Here is a 23,393-nt window from a genome sequence, read left to right on the forward strand (position 1 = left end):
AGATCTAATATAAATAACTACATAACTTTTCCTAAAACAAAGTCCCTGTAGTCATCTTTACCTGTCATTAACAGTTTCGCTCAAGCCTCCAAGGGTGTATTGGGATTCCCCTGCGATTACACAATACCCAGTATTCTCTGACATCATAACACTCCTCCACAGAGATAAATAGAGCGCGCTGATCACTAGCGCCGCTCCACTGTAAGCATTACTCCTGAGGCGGAAAGCCGGGAGCTCGTAATTGCAGCATTTTAACTTGTTAGTTTCGTGTTTTAAAACTTGCTTATTTGCACATTGCATTGTATTTTGGCACACACCCCTGCCTCGCCGAGCAGCTGATCATTAGCTGTTTGAGCCAAAACGCTCGTATCTTGGCGCCATTGCACGCCGAGGGAGAGTATAGTCACGCCCATCTCTTGCTGCCCACGCCCCCTCCACAGAGATAAATTGAGCGCGCTGATCACTAGCGCCGCTCCACTGTAAGCATTACTCCTGAGGCGGAAAGCCGGGAGCTCGTAATTGCAGCATTTTAACTTGTTGGTTTCGTGTTTTAAAACTTGCTTATTTGCACATTGCATTGTATTTTGGCACACACCCCTGCCTCGCCGAGCAGCTGATCATTAGCTGTTTGAGCCAAAATGCTTGTATCTTTGGCGCCATTGCACGCCGAGGGAGAGTATAGTCACGCCCATCTCTTGCTGGCCACGCCCCCTCCTACGTCATCAGCTGCCACTATAAAATATGTGTCCATACCGGAAGCGCAGCGGACGAGCGCAGCGGGCACGCCGATTGCGCGCCGAAGGCGCGCTTAAGGCAAGCTCGTCTGCGCTCGTCCGCGACGAGGACGCGACCAGCGCCGCCAACCATGCCCAAATCTGCCCGCTGCCCTCACGTTACACCCGGGATGCACTGCTTAATCTACGAGGTTCAGCTCACGAAGGTAAGCTCACCTTTGAAAACACAGCGTTTCCTCTATCTGACTTCACCCACAAGGGCTTGATCTTGGGAGGCCTACTGAACGTCAGATCTCTACCTAAGCATGCTACTGAAATCAATCTCCTTATAGAATCCCACCATCTAGATGTCCTTTTCTTAACCGAGACTTGGACACATGCCGACTGCGATATTGATTTAGCATCTGCCTGCCCTCTAAACTTCAATATTCTGCATCTCCCCAGACCCAAAGGCCGCGGTGGCGGAGTTGGCATTATCTTCCGAGCCTCCTGGCAAATAAACACCATAGACATAGACCCAGTGCCCGGGATTGAGCTCTTTGGTCTGGCCATAAACTGCCACCTAGGAGATATCTTCACGGCGATCATTTGCTACCGACCTCCAGGGGCATTTTCCATCCCGCAACAGCATGCATTTCTCACGATTTTTACAAACCTGGCAACCTCCCACAACAAACTAGTTATTTTAGGGGATTTTAATCTCTGGCCAAACGGCAGCTTTGATACAGGGCTAGACAACCTCCTGCTGTCCTGTGACAGCGTGGGGCTCCACCAATTGGTTAAGCAACCCACCCATTGTGCAGGCAATCGACTCGACCTTATTTTTTCGAGTCCTGATCTAACACATGTAGGCAACATTTTGCCTATGAGCTGGACGGACCACTCACTTATCAAATTCTACATCACCAGCACCACAACAAGAAAGCCCAACAAAAGCTTTCTACCAGAATTTACGTACCGAAATTGGAAAGCCCTAGAAAAACTAAGCTCCACCACCAAAGTCTTCAATGTGGAAGAAAGTTTCTCTTCTGCCAGCTCGGTTGATAACAACTACAGATCTTTCAGCACGAGGATAACATCCATCACAGACTCTATTGCCCCACTGAAACAGTGTAAACCTAAAGGCAGAGCACCTGCTCCTTGGTACAATGATTCCCTGAAAACTCTCAAATCAGCTTGTAAACAGGCTGAGAGGAAGTGGAGACTAGGATATTTTGACAACAATAAAACCCTCTGGAAAAACAAGCTCCGTGAATACAAATCTGCTATCGCAGAGAGCAAATCGTCCTACTACTGCTCCACTATAGTTAACGCAGCCAACAGTTCAAAAAGCATATTCCAGATCCTGGATAACCTCATACACCCTGACTGCGCCAAGAAAACTATCCCCCCATCTCAGACCCTCTGACAATCTCGCACAGTTCTTCACGGACAAAATCGAGACCATCATTAACAACCTGGTAACCCCCCCATCGCAAAACACTCTAACCTCCCCCGGAGCTGTTTCCGCCAACCTTGATCCTCCAAGTTTAGCATGCCCTCCTAGGGAAAGTCTCCTGGCCTTTCCCCAGATCCCCGAAGCAGAATTCGAGAGACTGGCACAGGGCATCACCTCCGGGTCCCCCCTTGACCCATTGCCCCCTAAAATCTGGAAAGCATGCGGGAACGAATTATTCCACACCCTTCGGAGGATCTGCAATCAATCTCTCTGCTGTGGACTCGTTCCCAACCCCTGGAAGCAAGCCCTCATCACTCCGCTACTGAAAAAACCATCTCTGAATCCAGAATGCCTTTCCAACTTTCGACCCATATCACTTCTGCCCTTTCCGGCGAAAGTGGTGGAACGATGGGTCAGCACCTGCCTGTCAACATACCTTGAGCAGAAACACGTTCTGGACGACTTCCAATTCGGATTTCGTCCAGCCCATGGCACCGAAACAGCAGTACTTACTGCCATGGAAGAACTTCGAGTGCGGGCAGACAGGGGCCAAGCCGTGGCCTTGATCCTATTGGACCTGTCTGCCGCATTCGATACTGTCAACCACGTGATCCTGCTAGAGAGGTTGAGAGAGGCTGGGGTTGACGGCACTGCCCTGCTCTGGTTTCACTCTTATCTCAGTGATAGGAAACAGGCTGTATCCCTCCCCCCTTTCCAATCTGCCTTCTCCCCAGTCCCTCACGGTGTACCCCAGGGTTCCTCTATCAGTCCGATCCTTTTCAATGTTTACTTAAAGCCACTGGTCACTTTAATCAAAACCCATAATATGACTACAGTAAACTACGCGGACGACACCCAACTCATTTTCTCTTGGGAGGGGGAAGATTCCATCCCCATGGAAGCCTTCCACGACTGCCTAAGAGACACTGCAGGCTGGTTACACCGTAATTCCCTCCAATTCAACTCCTCGAAAACCGAGGTTTTGTTCTGTCCTGCGAGCCGAATCCCTCGCCTTCTGCCTGTGGAATTCTGGCCCCCGGAAAACCCAGATAATCCGCTACCTGTCGCCAGTGTTCGCAATCTGGGCGTCATGCTATATAATAAACTTAGCATGGAAACGCAGGTAACAAGAACAGTCGCCACCTGCTCGGCCCTTATGCGTTCATTACGTAAAATCCTGCCATTACTACCACCTCAGGCCTGAGCATTGATAGTCAGGTGCACTATTCTTAGTCGCCTGGACTATTGCAATGCCCTCCTGCTCGAATCTCCTACGGTACTGTTGGACAGACTCCAACGAGTCCAGTCGGCAGCAGCCAAATTGGCCCTTGGATGGACCAGGAGATCCTCGGCCACTGCTGCCCTAGCCGAGCTTCATTGGCTTCCCTTGAAGCAACGAATAGCCTTCAAGGCTCTCTGCTTGGTCTTCAAGGCATTACACGGATCAGGACCAAGATCCCTACAACAAATGTTTTCTTGGTACATCCCATCCAGAACTCTACGATCCGCAACCGCCTGCCTTGTGACAGTACCCAGATTTAAGAAGGCCAGGATCAGGGGAAGATCTTTCAGAGTAGCTGCTGCTAAGCTTTGGAACAGTCTGCCTGCCGACATTCGCCAAATTCCACAGCTCCTACCTTTCAGGAAACAAATAAAAACATGGCTCTTCCCCTAGCTTTCCCTCCTCTTCCTTCCCCCATAATCACTTCCCATCGCTTCTAACCCAGGAGTAAGCTTCTCAGCGCCAGGATACCTGCCAGGTGACAGCCGCGCTCTACAAGTGTTTTAAATAAATAATAAATAACGGTTCCTTCGACAGCAACTACTTTTAGTGTGTTTGATTTGAAGAATTATTCATCCTGACAGACGATTTTGTTTAGCTTCACTTTGAATACCCATCCTTTAGATTCTGTAGAGTTCCCCAAGGGTATACAGAGAGTCCTAGTATTTACAGCCAAGCATTGAAAAGACAGCTTGATTCTTTACCTGTGCCGACTGGGGTAGATCTCATACAATATGTCGATGACATCTTGTTGGCAGCTGATTCGCCTGAACAGTGTTAAAAAGGAACACTGTCATTGCTGTTCTTTCTTGCATCACACCATCACAAAGTTTCACTGAAGAAATTGCAGTATTGTAGACAGAAGGTTACCTATTTAGGTCACCTCCTGTCTAAGGAGGGACGTGCACTTACACCAGACCGCATTCAAGCTATTTTAGACACACCGTGCCCATTACTCAGAACGATGTTCATGCATTCATTGGTCTTACTTCTTTTTGTAGGCAATGGATTTTAGGCTTCTCAGACATTGTTAAACTTTTGTTGACTCTTCTGACTAAAGACACTCCAATGCCCCTTCCATGGACGACTGGATGCCAGAATGCTTTTCAACAGTTGCGACAAGTTCTCTGTTCTGCACCAGTATTAGGCACCCAAGACTACACTAAGGCTTTCACACTCTATGTACACGAGAGGGATGGTTGTGCGCTTTCAGTTTTAGTACAGACACACAATGAAAAGCAATGTCCTTGTACATATTTTTCAGCAGTTCTTGATCTAGTTGCTCGTGCATTGCCTGGGTGATTCCGTTCTGTCGCAGCGGCAGTTGTGTCTATACGTCAGAGTGAAGGGATAGTCTTGCCACATTGACTGTTGGTGTTAGTACCCCATGCAGTTGATGCCCTTTTGAACCAAACTAAACCACAGCATTTATTAGTGCTAGGCTGACAGGATACAAATTGACACTCGTGGCCCCTCATATCACATTGAAAAGGTTTTCAACCCTGAATCCAGCTACTTTGTTGCCATATCCAGCAACTCAGTCCCAGTCACAAGAGCCTCATGATTGTATATTCCTTACTGAGGAACAGACAAAGAGTTGTGTTGATTTGCAAGATACGCCCCTCTCAAATGTTTGAAGCTATCAGATGGCACAACATCAGCTGCATATGCAATCACAACACTTCAGACAGCAGTTGAGACAGCTCGTATTCCACAGAAGTCAGCTCAGGTAGCTGAGCTAATAGCTTTGAAACGAGCGTGTGAACTTAGTACTGACTTGTCTGTGAACATCAACACTGATAGTCGCTATGCTTTCGGAGTGGCTCATGAGTTTGGGTTACTCTGGAAGGAAAGAGGCTTTCTTACTTCCCACGGGATGCAAATAATGCATGGAGAATTGGTACACAATCTTCTGACTGACTTGACATACATGAAGAAAACAGCGATTGTTAAAAGTAGCGCACACAAGAAAGTGACAAATAAAATAGGACAAGGTAATGCCTTCCCAGATCACACAGCTCGTGAAACTGCAATGCAGCGAAGCACCACATCTCTGTACATAGTGAAGTCACAGGCTGAACGTTGGCATGATGTTAGGCAGGAAGTGCTAGACATGCAGAGATTTCTTTCTGCAGAAGAATGTGAGCAATGGTCTAAGGAGGAACCATTCGATGATGAGGGCTGTTGGGGAAATAAAGACATGACCAAGTGGAGACAACCTATGATTAATATGGCACATGGGCCGGCACATGTTGGAGCCTCCTCGATAACAAAATTGCTTACACAAGTTTGGGAGCACCCAGAAATTGCCGGCACAGCTAAAAAGACAGTGCAGTCCTGCTTGATTTGTCTTCAGTACAATCCTGGAAAAGGGACACAAACTCCTACAGAAGGGTTTGCTACATCAACTGCACCTTTTGAAGTTTTACAAATGGATTACATCCAGCTTGAATGATGTAATAATCTAAAATATGTCCTAGTAGTGGTATGTGCCTTCAATAAATGGATAGAGGCGTACCCTACGAAAGATCATACAGCTCTCACTACAGCAAAGGTGCTTTTAAAGGAATTCTTCCCCAGATTTGGTGTTTGCAAACTTTTAAGTAGTGATAAGGGACCCCATTTTATTGGGCAAGTTGTCGAGTACGTCTTGAAAGGATTAGGGATTAAGCAGAAGTTTCATGCTGCCTTCCATCCACAATCAGCTGGGCTAGTTGAGAGATACAATGCTACTCTCAAGCTGAAGCTAACTTAAATCCAGGCTTCCACCTTTTTGAAATGGCCTGATGCACTACCCTTGGCACTGTTGTCCATTACATCAGTGCCACAGTCACAATCTGGTCTTACACCATATGAGGTGGTATTTGCAAGGCCTATGAATATTTGGGGAATTCCTAAGCCATGCCCCATACATGATGTACCATATGTCTTGATGAGTGACTACCTATCTCAGTTGACCGACAGTTTTATTTCTATTCATCAACAGGTTCGAGAAGCTCTTCCTGACAGGTCTGAAGGTGAGAGCCCCGGACTACGGCCCGGCGACCATGTCATAGTCCGATCCTTCCAGAGGTCGAGCAGCTTGGAGCCTAAGTGGCGTGGCCCAGAGCAAGTCCTCCTAGCGATGAGAACTGTGGTACGAGTGACGAACAGGAGGAACTGGGTGCATTCTACCGAATGTAAAAGAGTGCCGTCTACCCTGGTGGAATCTGCTGCCCTGATCGACCATCGAGACATCGTGAACATGGAGAAAGGCCGAGCCATATCACCTGAAGAACCTGAGGAAGTCTTCCCGGACCATATGATTCCTGGTGTATTCCGACATCAACTGGGGCTCTAGAAAGAAACTTCATTGTTGAAAAAGACTGGTTGAGCAACCGTCCTGGGTTTGTGATAGACTGATGTGGTGAGGGGGGGATCTTTTTGCTAAGTGACACCCGTCTCAGCCCTCAGTGGAGAAACCAACGGCTGCCCAGGTCTTTAGAGCTCCAACGGTTTTGTTACTTGTTACTTTGTTACTCCAACAATGAGATGAATGTGCCTATGGAAAAAGCATTAACTGCTGCGAGGATTTGCGACAAGAGGATTATGTGTGTTGTTGGGTTCACTGTCACTATGATCACTATGGCAGTGATAACTTGGGTTGTAGAGGAAGTGGCTCCTGCTCAACAAATACTGACTGTAACTACTCCAGCACCCATTGAACACCACTATTTTACTATCCCTTATCATGAGCAAAAAAATAGACAGTCTTATCTGAACAACACGTCCACTCAGATGTTGCACCGCACGCACAATGCTACGCACATTACTGTCTGTTGGGTGTGTGGAATGATGCCAGCTCATCAGAAAAAGGGAGGAACACATTGCATTCCTCTTCCCTTTTCCCACAACGGCTCTTGTCAAGCCTGGTTTGCACTTCTATTGGCTTCTCAAGTGGCTAATATTACTGATATGGGTCTATGGAGATTAAACTACTACCTTAATAAAGCATGTTATCCTGATGAAGAAGGTGATTCGCAAGCTAAAGGGACTAAATGGGTGATGGAGGCATACCGACAAGGAAATGCTTCTGCACATTATGTTTACCCAAATACTCGAACTGCTAAGGGTAATGGACCATTTGTTATAGCTGTCACTAGAGCCCGAGCAGATTTGTGTGTGAGTAGTGTTGGGAAAATTCCAGTGGGAAGAAGCGAACGTACCTTGGCTTTGAACATTGCTGGCACCAACAACAGGAGTTTTATGTCTTCACATAATACATACTTTATTTGTGGAAACAAGGGATACTACTATCTACCTGTTGGATGGTCTGCGGTCTGTTACGTGTCCTTTTTGCTACCTCCTGTGTTTCTGGTGCCTTCATCATATCAGAAGGACTATCAACTGTTTAATGATATTTCTAAGAACAGATACAAAAGAACAATAAGTAATGATGAGGTGGATCAGACTGACACCCCACTGCAGCAATATGTTGACTTCAATTTTGGGCTGTTCTTTTTCGTTGGTGCTGCCTTGAACAGCAGAAAAATCCGACGATTGACTCGTGTCTTGGAAGCTGTGACCAACCAGACAGCTATGGCATTTGGAAACATCACAGAGGAACTACAGATTGCGAGAATTGTGGTACTCCAAAACCGTATGGTCCTGGACGTGGTTCTGGTTCGAGGTGGTGCATGTCACATCATCGGAAGTAGTAGTTGCATGTACATTGCAGATCATGCCCCCTCTGTTTTTGATGCAATATCCAAGCTACACAAAATAGCTGCTGAGATTCACCCTGATACTGGCACATGGACTTTGGACAGTTGGTTTTGGACATTGATCTCTACCTGGGGCTGGAAACTATTAACAGTGCTGTGCATATTACTTGTAATTCTACTGAGATGCTGCTTATGTATACAATGTGGTCCAATGCTTTGCTCCATCTTTATCACTGCATGTACACCTACCAGACGTGATGTTTAGCAAATAAATGCACAGCGTGTACTAGATAAATGGATTGATGAAATGATGAGGATCGACATACATGATGTATACCTAGACTCTTCTAGAATATAGATGTCTTCAGCTAACACCAAAAGGGTTGTCTGTGGAAATTTGGCAGAGATCGCTGTTAGCATTTATCGGAAGTCATCTAGTTTCTGGCAGCCATTTTGTCAACCATGTGCTCGCCATGTGCTTTTTCCTTCTTCACTGTTGCTTGCCCTTGTTCTTTGCTTAAGGAACTGGCTATACTTAGCCTCTGCTACTCTACACATGCGCAGAAGAGTCTGAAGCTGCCTATGCTCCTGCTCTAGTTTGTAACTGTCAGGTTGTTTTTACCAAGGTCAGCAAATGTTGGCTCCTTCTTTACTGTTGACTGAGCATTCTTTGTATGAAAATGTATGTATGTAACTCTCCTATGTGTGCTTGGACCGCCTTCTTTTGAGCTCCTGTTTGGGTATGAAAGACCCATGGTTCTTCTACTCCTTGTGCTACTTCATACACTACCGAAGGGTGTTGCGTGAATATAGTTCCACCTCACAAGGTTAATAAAATATCTTTTTACTATTTCAGCTTCTGTGCCAACTTCTATTTTCTGGTCTGAGGACTTTTGTGCAGAGAAGGGTGAACCCCTAGCACTGGTAGACCTTGCTGAGGTCCACCTCTACAGAACTGTACCTCCATCTTCAACAAGAGTAAGGAGATTAAGAAATATGTGAGGAATATTGCGGGGTGTTGAAGGAATTAAACAAGTTGGAAGAGGCAGGTGCACAGGAAGTGACTCGGAGGAAGGGATTTTCCGCTATAGGTACTTGGCTTAGTTGCACTGGTGGTGGACTTCTAGTTGATCTACAGATGCCCATCTGGATCACTGGTGTTTGTGTGATTTGCTTAGTTGCTAGAGTGAAAGGGTTTAGAATTATGTAAATGAAGAAAACATTCACAGAGAGTAACAATACTGACAGGGGGAAAATAGAGTTGAAGGATGAACAGTGTGAGATTTATGATGAGTGGAGGGAAATGGAGAACGCTAAGCTTAATCAACAATGGATTAAAAAGTACTTATTCAGTAATGGGGTGTTTAAATGTCTTGTGGGATGGCTGTTCTAACCATCAGAGGGGGGACTGAGACAGTGTAGCTTTATACATTATATTTTAGACTAACAATATATTAATTCATATGTTATTATGTGGCCATACACTCATAGAGGAGCTACATTTTGTATAACTAAATGTATGCTCACTAGTTTATAGTGATTAACTAAATGTTTAACCAGATGTATGTTCTTGAATTGGCCTTATTGTGGGTAGGCTTCAGCTCTTCAAAAGTCGTTCACTGATATCCTAATGTTGATTTCAAAATGTCACATTTTCAATTTCGTTGTAGGAGCAAGATAACAATTTGTTGAACGACTACACTAAAAATTGTAGCTATAGAAATTGCACTGTATCATCACTGTGCCCAACTCTAAATGAGGCCCTATTAATTTATTTTTATGATATTCGACTGTATCAGAATCTGATATAGTTTCACTGGCAGATACTTTATTTAATGGAGAGTGTAACTGTTGAATGTGTCACAGTGCATATTACTATCGCTAAACACTAAAGGACTATTTCGTAAAGGCATTTATGAGTATGTAAGGTACTTCACATATTCTAAATGTCTCAGTGAAGTTGCCTTATAAACCTTCTAAATAGGAATGAAATGATAATATTTATGCTCAGTGAGCACAACAAGAAATACCTGTACACTTTTTGGCACTTTTACTAAATAGGGAATATTTTGTGGCTGATTCACAAAGGCATTTCTGAATGTGTGATATATTACTCCTATAGAACTATTTCACATACTCCTAAATGCCTGTGTACCCTATAGTTCTGCTGTGAATCTGGCCCTTAGTATACACAAAAAATGAACGCCATAATCTTTATTGAGTTCAAAATGAATCTTAGGAAAATACCACATTTTGTGATCGTGCAGAGATCCAATAAACCTCTTCTATATTATCTGGGTTTGAAAAAAAATCTTGTGTAACAATAATTCTTCCACAGAATTCAACAATTTTAATTTATCTCCGGATGTGTATGATTTTATCAGAACTTTTTAATAATTGTAAAAGTTTGTTAAGTATTTTCACATCAGTCACCATCAACATTTTGATTTACATTCATGTGAACATACATTCTTCAGAACCATTTTGTTCATTGATGGAGAGCTGTGAACACACTTGTTTCAGTAAATAAGTATTACTTCAAATAGTATTTATTTTAGGCTGACCCATCATTTTGATATTAATGGCTTTAGAGCATACAATACGAGTATTAATGATTGATTAGGATGGTAAAAAAGAGGGTCTTAAAATATAAATTTGTTGACATTTTAAAAAAGATCTTAAGTAGCCAGGTTTCATAAATGATGGAGCTAATCTTATAAGCAACTGTATTTTTATTACTGGCCACCACATTTTAAAGTTTGGCTTGATTCCAGTTTCTAAGCAGAGTGCTGCCTTCTGCAGTTCCTTACGTATCATAACTAGGACTCCCAGTTTTATATTATTCCTTTATTAACATTCCCATATATATTCTTTCATAATTTCTTTTGATCATATTATTGGTATTTTTCCATGTTTTTTGTTTGCTCAGTGACATAATGAAGTTGCAACTAGTGTATTCTTATATGTATTCATTGCATAAATGCACCCTCACACATCGATGCTTATTGAGATATAACACTATAAGCAGTCATGTATAACATAACAGTACCTTCATATGTAAATAGAGTCTTAGCACAAACACATATCTGCAGATATTTGAGGAAATTCAATACAAATTATTGAGTTCTTTCAGCAGTTGTCCTGCAGAAGTGTGGGTATCGGTGTGTCATTCATGACTTGCAGCATGATCAGTTGCTCAAATGATGACTTCTAATCTGGGCATAAATAAAGATCAGAAACCTATTGTTTTCCATATCTATTTATATGTGAGAATCATTAAAACTGAGAACTAGAAGCCCTTGTCATAAGAAAATGTCCAAAATGGTAGCCCTTGGGTCATTTTATAGAAAGGGCCCTGAGGATATATGGGGGGGGTTTGCATCTGCTTTTTGCTCTCCTTGGCCACGTCAGTAATATAGATCATGTAGGATGTAAATGTGCACTGATACAATTTCAGGGATGTGTTTACTCATGGCAGCGTTCAAATGAGGGAATCATTTGCCTTTGTTCCATATTACAGACGTGGGTGCAGAGGCCACAATTCTGTCAGGAGGTGCACTGATTGCACCATATAGAGGTGGTGCATTGGCACTGCACACTCAAGAGTACTGCTTGAAAGGGGGGTGCCACGAAAACTATAGGCATCCCCATGCAAGCCAGTGCAGTCACTCACTCACCTGCCTGCAGTGGTATCTTTACCTATCTCCGAAATGCAGGCCAGGTTGCTGCCTGCACAGTGAAAGATTGACCAAAGGCTTCAAACAGCCAGTCTATTTTTTACTTTGCACTGTTTGCAGTGCCAGCACTGGTTCGCATCTAAACTAGAAACCACACATTGGCTGTGATATGACACTATCGCAGTCTGGTACTGCCGCACAGACTTAATATTTGCTGCAGTGCACTGTGAGGCAGTGCATCATATCCAAAATTCCGCCCTGTAGGGGCATATTTATCAAGATTTTGCGTCACCCTTGCGCCATGCAAAGCGGTGCAATGCCGACGCACAGTCTAGATTTACCAAGCCATGCATTACTATGCAGCAGGGAGGAGTTCCATAGGTGGAGCTGGGATGTTCCCTCACATCCACCCGTGGATTATGGCATATTCCCAAATTTATCATTAGTGGTAGACCTAGAAATGTGTCCAAATACTACACCTCCCCAGGTGAGGTATAACAAGGAGAAATATCTTTATTTCTTCTCATTGTTTCCTCTTTCTACGTGTGCTGCATTCTGCAGCACACATAGAAAGAGGAAAATGCCTCTCAGGATTGTCTTGCCTAGAAAAAGTCACCCTTGCAACATAATGCAAGGTGGCCCGTGTAGGCTCTAGGCAGTCAAAAGTGTGCCAGCACTCGGATAGGACAGAAATGTGCCGTATAATGTTAAATATGGCCGATTCCTGCTCTTTCCCTTTCATGCAGTGCAGCAAAGTGGCTTGCTGCATTCCACTGCTTGAAAGATTGATAAACATGCCCCCTAGTATTCAAATCATGTTTTCCATTTTGGACAAAATAAGGATGCAGCACAGGATAGGCTGATCATTTCCACGTTCCTAAAGATCTTGCCCAAGTCCGAATTTCAGCATGCATGTGCACTACTTAGGGAATGATAAATTCACAGATATATTTTTTTAAATTGCGGCAAACTTCATCCTGCCACTTGCCCTGGGCAGACAGATTAATCATAGCACAATTTTCACGTTTGCCTCCATTGGGCTGGGCTCGATTCCAGTTGAAGTAATTGATGGCGATCCCATTGACATCCACAAATTTCCCTTCCGTGACCATATCGGTGATTCCCAGCCAGAACTCGTTTTCTCCTGGAAGGCTTTTCTTCCCATAGTCGCGCACAGCATTGTTTTCATCAATGTTCCTGGGAGTTGCCAGCGTCCCTCCTTTTGCAATGCAGTCTTCATTCGCTTCGTGGAAGTGCTTAGCCTCATCAAACGACAGGTAGCACCTTTTGTGAATCTTTGTGCCTCTCAAGCAGACTGTAATGCAACAAAAGAAACGTTGACACATTATTAGACAGAAACAACAATACAAAGTTACTACTAAGGTTTGCCATTTTGGTGTCCAAAATACAGTTTTTTTCTTGGATTTTTTATATTTTATTTTATTCTTTTAAACCATAAAATACACTATGCAGTGTTATAGAGAAAAAGTAGTATCTGATCCCTGAACTAGATGTCATCATTTATAGAGGTTTAGAGCAGGTAAAAATATTTTTTTCCTAGAGGAACTACTTATCAAAGAAATGTACCCCATGCGCAAAATGGGCTTTGTTCATGCACATTACTTTACACACACTCACTCATCTGCCCCCTGCCAAATGTGTGATTAAAAGATACCAGGGGGATTGGCATAGTTAGCACTCAATGCATTCCTTATTCACAGTGGTATGCGCCAACATCTTGAACATACCACACTTTCCCCTCCACTACAGCTTTCTTGAACTACATTACATTAGTGCTCCAACAGGGGAAGGTGCATTCCAGTACACAGACAGAAATGTCCCCTGCTTGCCAGCAGCGTAGCTAGAACTTTGGTCGCCCATGGCAGTCCCCCCATTTGACGCCCTGCAGCTGCATGTAAGAGCGGGTGGGGGGTTGCTGGCGATTCCTGCGTGTGCTGCCCCGCGATGGCCGCAGTTAAGGGCAGGGATAGTGGGCCGCCAAAACTTGCACTGTGTAGGGCAGATCGCCCCTACGCCCCCCTCCCCCCACTGCTGCCTGCACTGTAGATCCGGTACTCCACCGCCCATGAAGAAAATTAAAGATGAGTTCAGAAATTCATTCCTATCCCAAACTCGTTCATTGACATAATAAATCTGTTTAAGGCTGGTCCTTGAAAATTCACTCACCTGAGAGGCTTGGGTGCAGAGCAATGCAGTACAGTGCTTAAATTGTGGTGATGGATGCAAGTGGTATGTGCTAGCACATATTTTTGGGGCCCATAGTCTATTTTTCATGCTTAAATTTAGATTCAGTGCAACATGCAGAATTTAAAAAGTCGGAGAAAGGAAGAGGAAGTGAAAGCTAGCAAGATTGATATTAAGAGTCAAGAAGTGTACTGTGGTCGAAAAAATAGGCATACACTGAAATTGAAACTATGCAGTCTTAGGGGTCTGTTAGGATGACCGGCGGATCGCCACCACCCATATGGCGGTGGCGATCCACCCGCCATTTCTGTACACCCGCCTAACATTTTCCCCCGCCATATTACGATGGCGGTGGGGAATCAGGTGGACGGAAAGACCGTCTGACAGTTTCCCGCCGGTACCGGGCGGGAAAGACCTGCAATATGGTGGTGGTGGTGCCTTCCAGGCACCGCCGTCCACTTTATTATGATGGCAGTCTCATGCCTTTCCATGGCGAAGAATCCGCCTTGGAAAGGCATGCAGAAAAGGCCTTTGGGGACCCGTTCAGGCACCCAGGGGGTTGGGGGGATGGGTAGCTGACCGTGGGGGCTACCCATGGTTCCCACAGACATTTGCATGCACAAGGTGGCAGGCATCACGCGGTGCCTGTCACGTTGTGCATGCAAATGCACAACATGGCCTTTTAACAATATGGCGGGTGCTGAATACAGCACCGTCTGCCACAATGTTAAATATATAGGATGCGACTGCCATGGTGGCATCCTAATTGGCGGTGCGGACCCACCACACCACTGGCGGCCGGACTCAGCACCGCTAGTGTGGCAGGCGGACTGGAGTCCACCTGCCATCCTAATAGACCCTTAGTATTCAATAAAACTGGAGCGCAGCAGCACCTGCAGCAGGCTACAAAAACACACAAACTTTGTTCTCCTGGGCTTACTGTTTATACAAACACTGGTGCAGGGAAGCCAATCAGTAGTGTTAAAAGGGAGGCATCAACTGCTTGTCATAAATGAAATGCCAGACTGAAACAGCAACTTACCAGAACCTGCCTGGGGGTGCCGAGAGTCCTCCACGCTCCACGCTAACCTGCATTGGTGTTCGTTGGTTTCCTCCCCGCCGCCGCTCGAGTCTCCCTCGTGGCCGCCGGGTGAAGGGAACTACATTTCCCAGCCTGCTCCTGACCCGGAACACCTTCCCTGGAGGCGCTTGAAAAACCCGCCGTCCTCGGTGGAGCGGGTGTCTTGCCAGCAACTTACCAGAACCTGCCTGGGGGTGCCGAGAGTCCTCCACGCTCCACGCTAACCTGCATTGGTGTTCGTTGGTTTCCTCCCCGCCGCCGCTCGAGTCTCCCTCGCGGCCGCCGGGTGAAGGGAACTACATTTCCCAGCCTGCTCCTGACCCGGAACACCTTCCCTGGGGTCATCGCGCCCGGAGGCGCTTGAAAAACCCGCCGTCCTCGGTGGAGCGGGTGTCTTGCCAGCAACTTACCAGAACCTGCCTGGGGGTGCCGAGAGTCCTCCACGCTCCACGCTAACCTGCATTGGTGTTCGTTGGTTTCCTCCCCGCCGCCGCTCGAGTCTCCCTCACGGCCGCCGGGTGAAGGGAACTACATTTCCCAGCCTGCTCCTGACCCGGAACACCTTCCCTGGGGTCATCGCGCCCGGAGGCGCTTGAAAAACCCGCCGTCCTCGGTGGAGCGGGTGTCTTGCCAGCAACTTACCAGAACCTGCCTGGGGGTGCCGAGAGTCCTCCACGCTCCACGCTAACCTGCATTGGTGTTCGTTGGTTTCCTCCCCGCCGCCGCTCGAGTCTCCCTCGCGGCCGCCGGGTGAAGGGAACTACATTTCCCAGCCTGCTCCTGACCCGGAACACCTTCCCTGGGGTCATCGCGCCCGGAGGCGCTTGAAAAACCCGCCGTCCTCGGTGGAGCGGGTGTCTTGCCAGCAACTTACCAGAACCTGCCTGGGGGTGCCGAGAGTCCTCCACGCTCCACGCTAACCTGCATTGGTGTTCGTTGGTTTCCTCCCCGCCGCCGCTCGAGTCTCCCTCGCGGCCGCCGGGTGAAGGGAACTACATTTCCCAGCCTGCTCCTGACCCGGAACACCTTCCCTGGGGTCATCGCGCCCGGAGGCGCTTGAAAAACCCGCCGTCCTCCGCGTCGCGGGACGCGAGCGGGATGCCCGGACTAAGCCCGGACAAAGGGCGGACAGTCTAAGACAGTCCAAGACTGGCCACGACTGGACTGGCCCGGAACACTAACATCTGCCGTACCGTGAGTTACTTGTCGCAGTGTCTTCTTGCTTTTGGTTTTGACTGTGTATACGTACGGGGCTGTTTTGCTATCCTACCTTGCCCCTTTTATTAACCATGTCAAAGAGGAAAACACCTGTCACCCCTGCCAATACTATGGAGAACTATCTGGTACACAGAGTGACTAAAATAATCAATGATCGGCGGTCCTCCCTAGGGCTTAATGATTCCCCTCCCTGTGCTCAAACAGAAGTGTCTTGCTTAATCGATTTAGACACAGAAGCCATAGAAGCCATGAATCTAAGTGACGCTGAAAATGTGGAAAATGTTGTCTCAACTGTACTAAACACTTCTATAAATGTCCCACAATCTGTTATAAATACTGAATCACTAGTGGTTGATGAACCTAACCTGCACTGTAATGACTTAGTGTTAGTTGATGGCAGTACCACTCCGCCAACACCAGTCCCTGCTCCAAGAGCAGTAAAGAGGTCCACTAAAGTTCCCACTAAAAGGCCAGGACTACGATCATCAAATAGTAAAAAACCATCAACTCCGCCTAACCCTAAACACAAAAATGTAATTGATGACATAGTAGAGGAAGGGAGTTGCACTATAGATTGGGATGACTTGTTGTCGAACAAATTCATGGGTATGTTAGAATCTAGGATTGTACGAATAATTAAACCACTAATATCGAAAATAGATCACTTGTCCGATAAAGTACACAAACTAGAGTCTTTACTAAAAACAACAAACGACAACATGGGGGACATTTCTAACTCAATCATAATTAAAATAGATGAGCTGCAGGAAAGTATGATTGAGAACGTAAAAGCTGCACCTGCACCAGTGCAGACTGGTGCTCCTAGTGCTACAAGTGATCTTATCAACCCCACTGTTGTAGTTTCCCCACCGACAAAAGAGAATGGTTTTATATCTGACTCCCACCTTGATCTAAATCCTGTCGAGCTGATAGTGGAAGCGTCACCTCTAGTGTTAGTACTTGCCAACGTCCCAATATTGAAAAAAGATCAGATTGAGACTCCAGATTCTCTCCTAAACAAATCATTGCAGTGGCTAGGCAATAATATCCAAGCAACTCCTTGGGGTAAAGAAAAGTTGTCCGAGGACTTGCTATCAGCAAGAAGAGTTAAGTGGATAGGGTCTAAACCCAAGAAATTTGCCGGGGATTGTGTGGTATTAAATTTGAAGGGTCCAGATGTATTGCCAGACATCCTACAAAATATGCTCCCACCCCAACGAAGAACGGCAGAAATAGTCCCGCTAACGTTAGACTTCTTCTATAGTAGAAGAGGTCTACTAGCAAAACCAACTATTCTTAGAACCAAGTGGTCAGTGGTTGGATCTAGAAGGGATAGGGGTGGTACTAGCGGTGACTGGGGGTTAAATTTGGATAACTGTTTTTCGGCTCTATCTGACTTAAACGAATGCGATTGACTCGAAAGCCACAATCGGGCCTCTAAAATTGGGGCGATGCAGCAAAAACTCACAGGAGAAGGTAACATAAATAGCTCTAATCTGGGCAACCTGAATAAAGAGAAAAATAAATCATCGCACTTGACATGTAACAACCGCGTTCTAAAAGTGTTAAAGAGAGCAACAGAAGTTCATATATGTGCTACTGGGGTTGGAGAGTCTGAGATTAGTTCAAGGGATGGGGAAAAATTTGTATTAGAAGTGCCAATTAATGTAAGCGATCAGAAAGAAGATCAGCTACCAGATCAATGCAAAACTAATACTCTATCCCTTGTATCATGGAATATTGCAGGCATAGCAAGTAAGATAAACACATTGGAATGGGCTGAATATATTAATCAGCACGATATCATTATGCTGCAAGAAACCTGGTCACTTACCCCAACATTTAAAGTGGGATATTTAAATTATTACATCCCGGCAATTAGAAACCGCCTCGGACGCCCATCTGGAGGCTTGTTAATCTGGGTACGACAATCTCTAAATGTCATTATAACACAACTATCAATACCATCAAATGACATTATGGCCCTTACTGTCAGATGGGAAAATGGCCAAGACCTCAGCATCTTTAACGTTTATGCTAGGGGAGTGTCTACGGGAAAAACTTCTAACACTTTAGCAGTTCTAGAACAAAACATAGAATTATTATCACCACAAAATCAATTAATAGTCGGTGGTGACTTCAATGTAACCTATGAGCCCCTGGGGGAAGAGGACAGGATTCTGTCCGAGGAAGAGGATGCCAAGTGGGGAATCCCACAGTTGGATTTGCCTGCCATTAAAAAATGGAGTAATGTGGCAATCCAGCTAAAAAGTCTCTGTTTAGCCAGAGGGCTGAGAGCGGCAAACGGGCGCTCGCCTTCCGATCTAGTAGGTAATAATACGTTCGACAATGGCCGATCATCTAGCAGAATCGATTATATACTAATAGATGTAAAATTTTGGAGCAAAATGCTAGACATGGTTGTAGAACCTAGACTAGAAAGCGACCATAATCCTTTAAAACTAACCTTCATCTTCCACTGCAAGCCCCCATCGCAGCCTAAGGATAATGGAATGGTGACGCAGGATGTAGTATGCTCCAACAACCAGCGCCACCTTAAATGGGGAATGATGATAAAAGATAATATAAAACTAGAGGCACTTAAAATGTTAGTGGTAAATGAAGTAAATAATATCAGGTCTGAACAAGGGATGTCAGGCTTCCAAGATTATATGATGGAGGCCCATGAAAAACTTTTTACTGAATTACAAAGTTTTTTCATCAAAAGAGTAGATTCCGGTAAAGAGGGTAAAACCCTACAGAGACAAGGCTGGTATGACAAAAGTTGTAGATTGGCACGACTTAATTTGAGTTCAGAATTAAAAATCGGCAATGCAATAGGAATTAGGAGAGCAAGAGATGAATACAGACAAGCCCAAAAAAAGGCCAAGAAACGCTGGGATGAAGAAGGATGGCAGGAATTGAAGGAAGCTTGCGCTGCCAAGGACTCCAAGCGCTTTTGGGCTATTGTAAAATGGGAGAGGGGAGGGATAGCTGCCCAGCCACAAAACAATGTCCCTATTAACAAATGGATTGAGTTTTTTAGACCACAGTATGCCCGCAATCCGGTCCATGCTTCTGTCCAACATCCGCCATCTATTTTCTTCAAAAACCAAATATTCGATGAGAATGATGTAACTAAAGCATTGGATGGTATAGCAGGAGGAAAAGCCCCAGGTATGGATGGCATCCCGGCCGACGTATTTCTGTCGGACCGGAATGCGTGGTGCTCATATTTTAAAATGCTGGCTAATGCTGTGGCAATGGGAGGGGAAATACCCCACTCATGGAAGGGAGCAGAAATAATCCCCATATTTAAAAAAGGAGACAAAACACTAGCCCAAAATTATAGACCAATAAGTCTCATAGATACTGCGCAAAAAGTGATGGGTCGCCTAGTTCAGAATAAGCTACAACAATGGATTGACGACAAAAACATACTATCCCCTTATCAGGCAGGGTTTCGCCCACTGACAAGTAGTGTTGACCAAGTTCTCTATTTCTTAACAATTTATTGGAGAAATGTCTCACTCAAAAAGGGATCGCTGTACGCAGTCTTTGTAGACCTAAAAGCAGCCTTTGACCTAGTCCCCAGGGAAAAATTGTGGGAGACCCTGGCTGATGTAGGCCTAAGCCAGGAATTTATTACTCTTCTTGTCCGCCTCCATGACAATAACTTTGCCAAAATTAGATGGGGCAAGCAAGGTGAAACCACAGATTCTTTCCCAGTAGAACGAGGAGTTAGGCAAGGCTGTGTGCTAGCTCCAACACTGTTTTCAATTTATATTAACGGAATTGTTGACCACCTAATGAAATCCCCAAGTGACGCCCCTATTATAGCAGGTCGCCATGTCCCAGTTTTAATGTTCGCGGACGACACGCTCCTACTCTCACGCACTCCGAGCGGTCTCCAGAAAGTGGTGGACGCCTTTGGGGAATTCTGTGATAGTAGAGGACTTGAATTGAATACTACTAAAACTAAATTCATGTGCCTAAACTACCAGTCCTCTTTCAAAGGAGTAATCAAATACAAAGGCATCCCTCTAGAGAAAGTGGACGCTTTTACCTATTTAGGCATCACCATGCAAGGAAACATGAAGTGGCAATCGCATATTGATAATACTCTATTAAAGTTTAACCAGCTTGCTGGTGCAGTAGCACTGAAACACCGCAAATCATTAACAAAGCCGGTTAAACCTGCACTAGAGATATACAATATGAAAGTATTAGGTGCCTGCTTGTATGGGTCTGAACTGTGGGGGGTTTCAAATCTGAGGGAATTGAGTTGTGCAGAGAACAGGTTTTTGCGAGGGCTAGTTATGGTCCCACAAAGCACACCCATGCTCACTTTGAAATTGGACCTTGGCAAGAAAAATATTGAGGATATAGCCAGACTACGGCCACTCCTATATTGGAGGCGCTTGATGGTGACCCCAGAGCTGGGCCATTATGCTGAAGCTTTGAAGGATGTCATTGAGTTTGACCGATTCCACTGTATTAAATGGTTAAAAGAACTCAAGGGGCTTCTTGTATTGTTAAAACTGGATCATCTATGGGGAAACTATGATGTGGCTAGTTTTCCATCAAAAGCAAAATTGAAAGAACTGTACTGGGAAATGGTGTACACAGTGATGTTCCGTAAAGGTTCCCAATCAACACTGACAACCCGCTTCTGGGATATTAAAATGTATCCGTCGTGTGAAATATATTGGGACATAATAGAACGCCCTTACGATAGGAAATTGTACTTCCAATTCCGCATTGGAACCTTACCGGTAAATGCTTTTAAAAAGCATTGGTCCCCCATGTGGGATGATCATTGCTATTCTTGTAAGGACCAAATTGAACATATTTCCCACTTGCTGTTTTGCTGTCCACAATATGCTACCCCTAGACGTAAATGGCTGAAGCCAGTGTGCCAAATTATTGGCACACGTAGTCAATCAACAGCCTTGAGAATACTTGAAACGGATTCCTCCACACTTTTTGTAGTTGCCGTAGCTAAATTTCTTGCCTGGGCATGGTCAATACGCACATGCACTTTAAAGACAAATGTTAATGTATTATGAAATAGTGTTGTCTTAAATTTTCCTATTGCATTGTATGAATTGTCCTTTTTTTTAAGAAATGATCTGAATTTTAACCGTATTGTATTTATCATGTAATATTCGGCTGTCAAATGTTTAATATGTGTTTTAAAATTATTTTTAAATATAGTATTTATTGTATTAGGGACAGGAAGGATGCTTTTATGACAAATGTCGAATAAAGCTTTACAAAAAAAAAAAAAAAAAAAGAAACTGGGAGAATACAATCTACACTGAATGAACAGCCCTTTCTCTGGACATGGTCCATTTTGTAAAAACAGCGCCTGTAGACACTTCCTTGAGTTACCTTGCATCAGGGAGGTATTACATGTGTAGAGCATGCGAGTTCCATTGTGTCAACTCATGTCTTTTGATGCAAACCCATATTTACTCAAGTCAGTAAACAAGTGTTTGTGACAAAATGGTGCACCTACCTGAGGCTGGTGTAATAAGGAGAAATATCTTTTATTCTTATTCCTTCACATGAATGTAATGTGAGCTGCATTCTGCAGGAGAAATAAGCATCTAAGAATAGTTTTTGTGCAGAAGGGTATGAAATCCTACACAAAAACAATTCTGATCACAACACAGGCACCCTTTTATTGTCGTGAAGGGGTGCTTGCTTTGGCGCTAGGTAGAAAGTAGTGTGCCAGTGCTATGAGAGAGTAGAACTATGCCACATCTTAGTAAATATGACACACTTCCGCATGCTATTCTTCAATGTAATACAGCACAGAAACTTCCCTTGCAGCATTGCATTGTGTCAAAGGTAAATGAATCTGCCACTATAGGTTTTGCCCAGAATCACTTAATGTCGAGCCAACGCCATGACTCAAACCTGATTCCCCTGTTTGAAAATAGGCAACTCTGGCCTCTCCCCTTGTTCCAAAACCTATCATTGAGGTTGCTGAATTCACTATGCCATAGGTTAAAGTCATTGCATTGCATAAATTCCCATAACTAAAACAATAAATATATTATATAAGATGCACAGTTGTGCAATGAGTGCAAGTCAGTTTGATATATTGGTAAACTAGAGATGTAACAAAAATCATGACATATAGTACTGCGTATGTTTCAAAACATGGTATACAAGATACATAATGTAGTGTTGAGAATACAATTCACATATTCTCTACTACCTGTCAGACAGACAAGGTGCACTTTCCTAGAAACACTGGGAAGTTAGGCAGAAGAAGGTAACCAACTCCGACAGCCCAACAAGGAATTGGAACACTCTTGCTCCTCTTCCTACATGACTACTGGTGCTGCTACATTCAACAAGCATTGAAACGGCATTAGGTTTCTCCTATGCTCTCCTACTCCATGATACATGAAGAGAATAGCCTCAACAGCACATGAGGCGGTATAAAGAAGGAGAAAAGCAACTGAAAAATTGCAGATGCCCATTTTGACACAAGCTTGTACGGTCCAGGGAATCTCACCTTTGTGTATCTAACAGTGACTAATGTTAACTGTTCAATGGTGCTGCACAGAAAAATGCAACTGTTTCCTGCATGTCACTGACTCAGACCTGTGACCCGTGCTTGAAATACCTTATCTGAAAGCTGGGGAACAGATAACAAAGATGAACACACTGAGGAAGATTCGGAAGCGATTCGTAAAGATTTCATTAAATTCATTTTTAGCTCAGCATCGGAGGAACACGGATACGAGAAAGAATATCGGTGATGTAGCTCAGATTTCATCTAGATTCAGGAATTGCTTTATTTTTGTGTTTCAGGCAGACTGCTTTTAAAATGGCATGCAGATTTTAGTGCAAGTGAAACACATGAAGCATGAAATGAGGCCTGGTCAAAATGCTTTGTGTCTGAAATGCTTTCATTTAAAACCCATGCTCAAATAATTAATCCAGGGTGTTAAAAATGTGTTTAGTTTAGATTTACCTCACTATAGAATGTACATTTAATGTAAGAAATGTTTTTTTAAAAACTTTGAAAGTAGCAC

The 23,393-nt window shown here is 44.5% G+C and overlaps 1 protein-coding gene across 1 annotated transcript in view; it reads right to left on the bottom strand.

The window, feature by feature from the left end:
• Positions 1–10,492: 10,492 nt before the first annotated feature.
• The window catches only part of CLEC3A (C-type lectin domain family 3 member A), a 102,666-nt gene continuing 89,765 nt past the window's right edge, over positions 10,493–23,393 (bottom strand). The window contains exon 3 of the mRNA XM_086945098.1: positions 10,493–13,149. Within this exon, the coding sequence (XP_086801224.1) occupies positions 12,758–13,149 (392 nt within the window). The 3' untranslated portion in view covers positions 10,493–12,757. The remainder of the gene's footprint in view (positions 13,150–23,393) is intronic.

Source organism: Lissotriton vulgaris, chromosome 12, assembly GCF_964263255.1.
Source record: "Lissotriton vulgaris chromosome 12, aLisVul1.2, whole genome shotgun sequence".
Taxonomy (NCBI): domain Eukaryota; kingdom Metazoa; phylum Chordata; class Amphibia; order Caudata; family Salamandridae; genus Lissotriton; species Lissotriton vulgaris.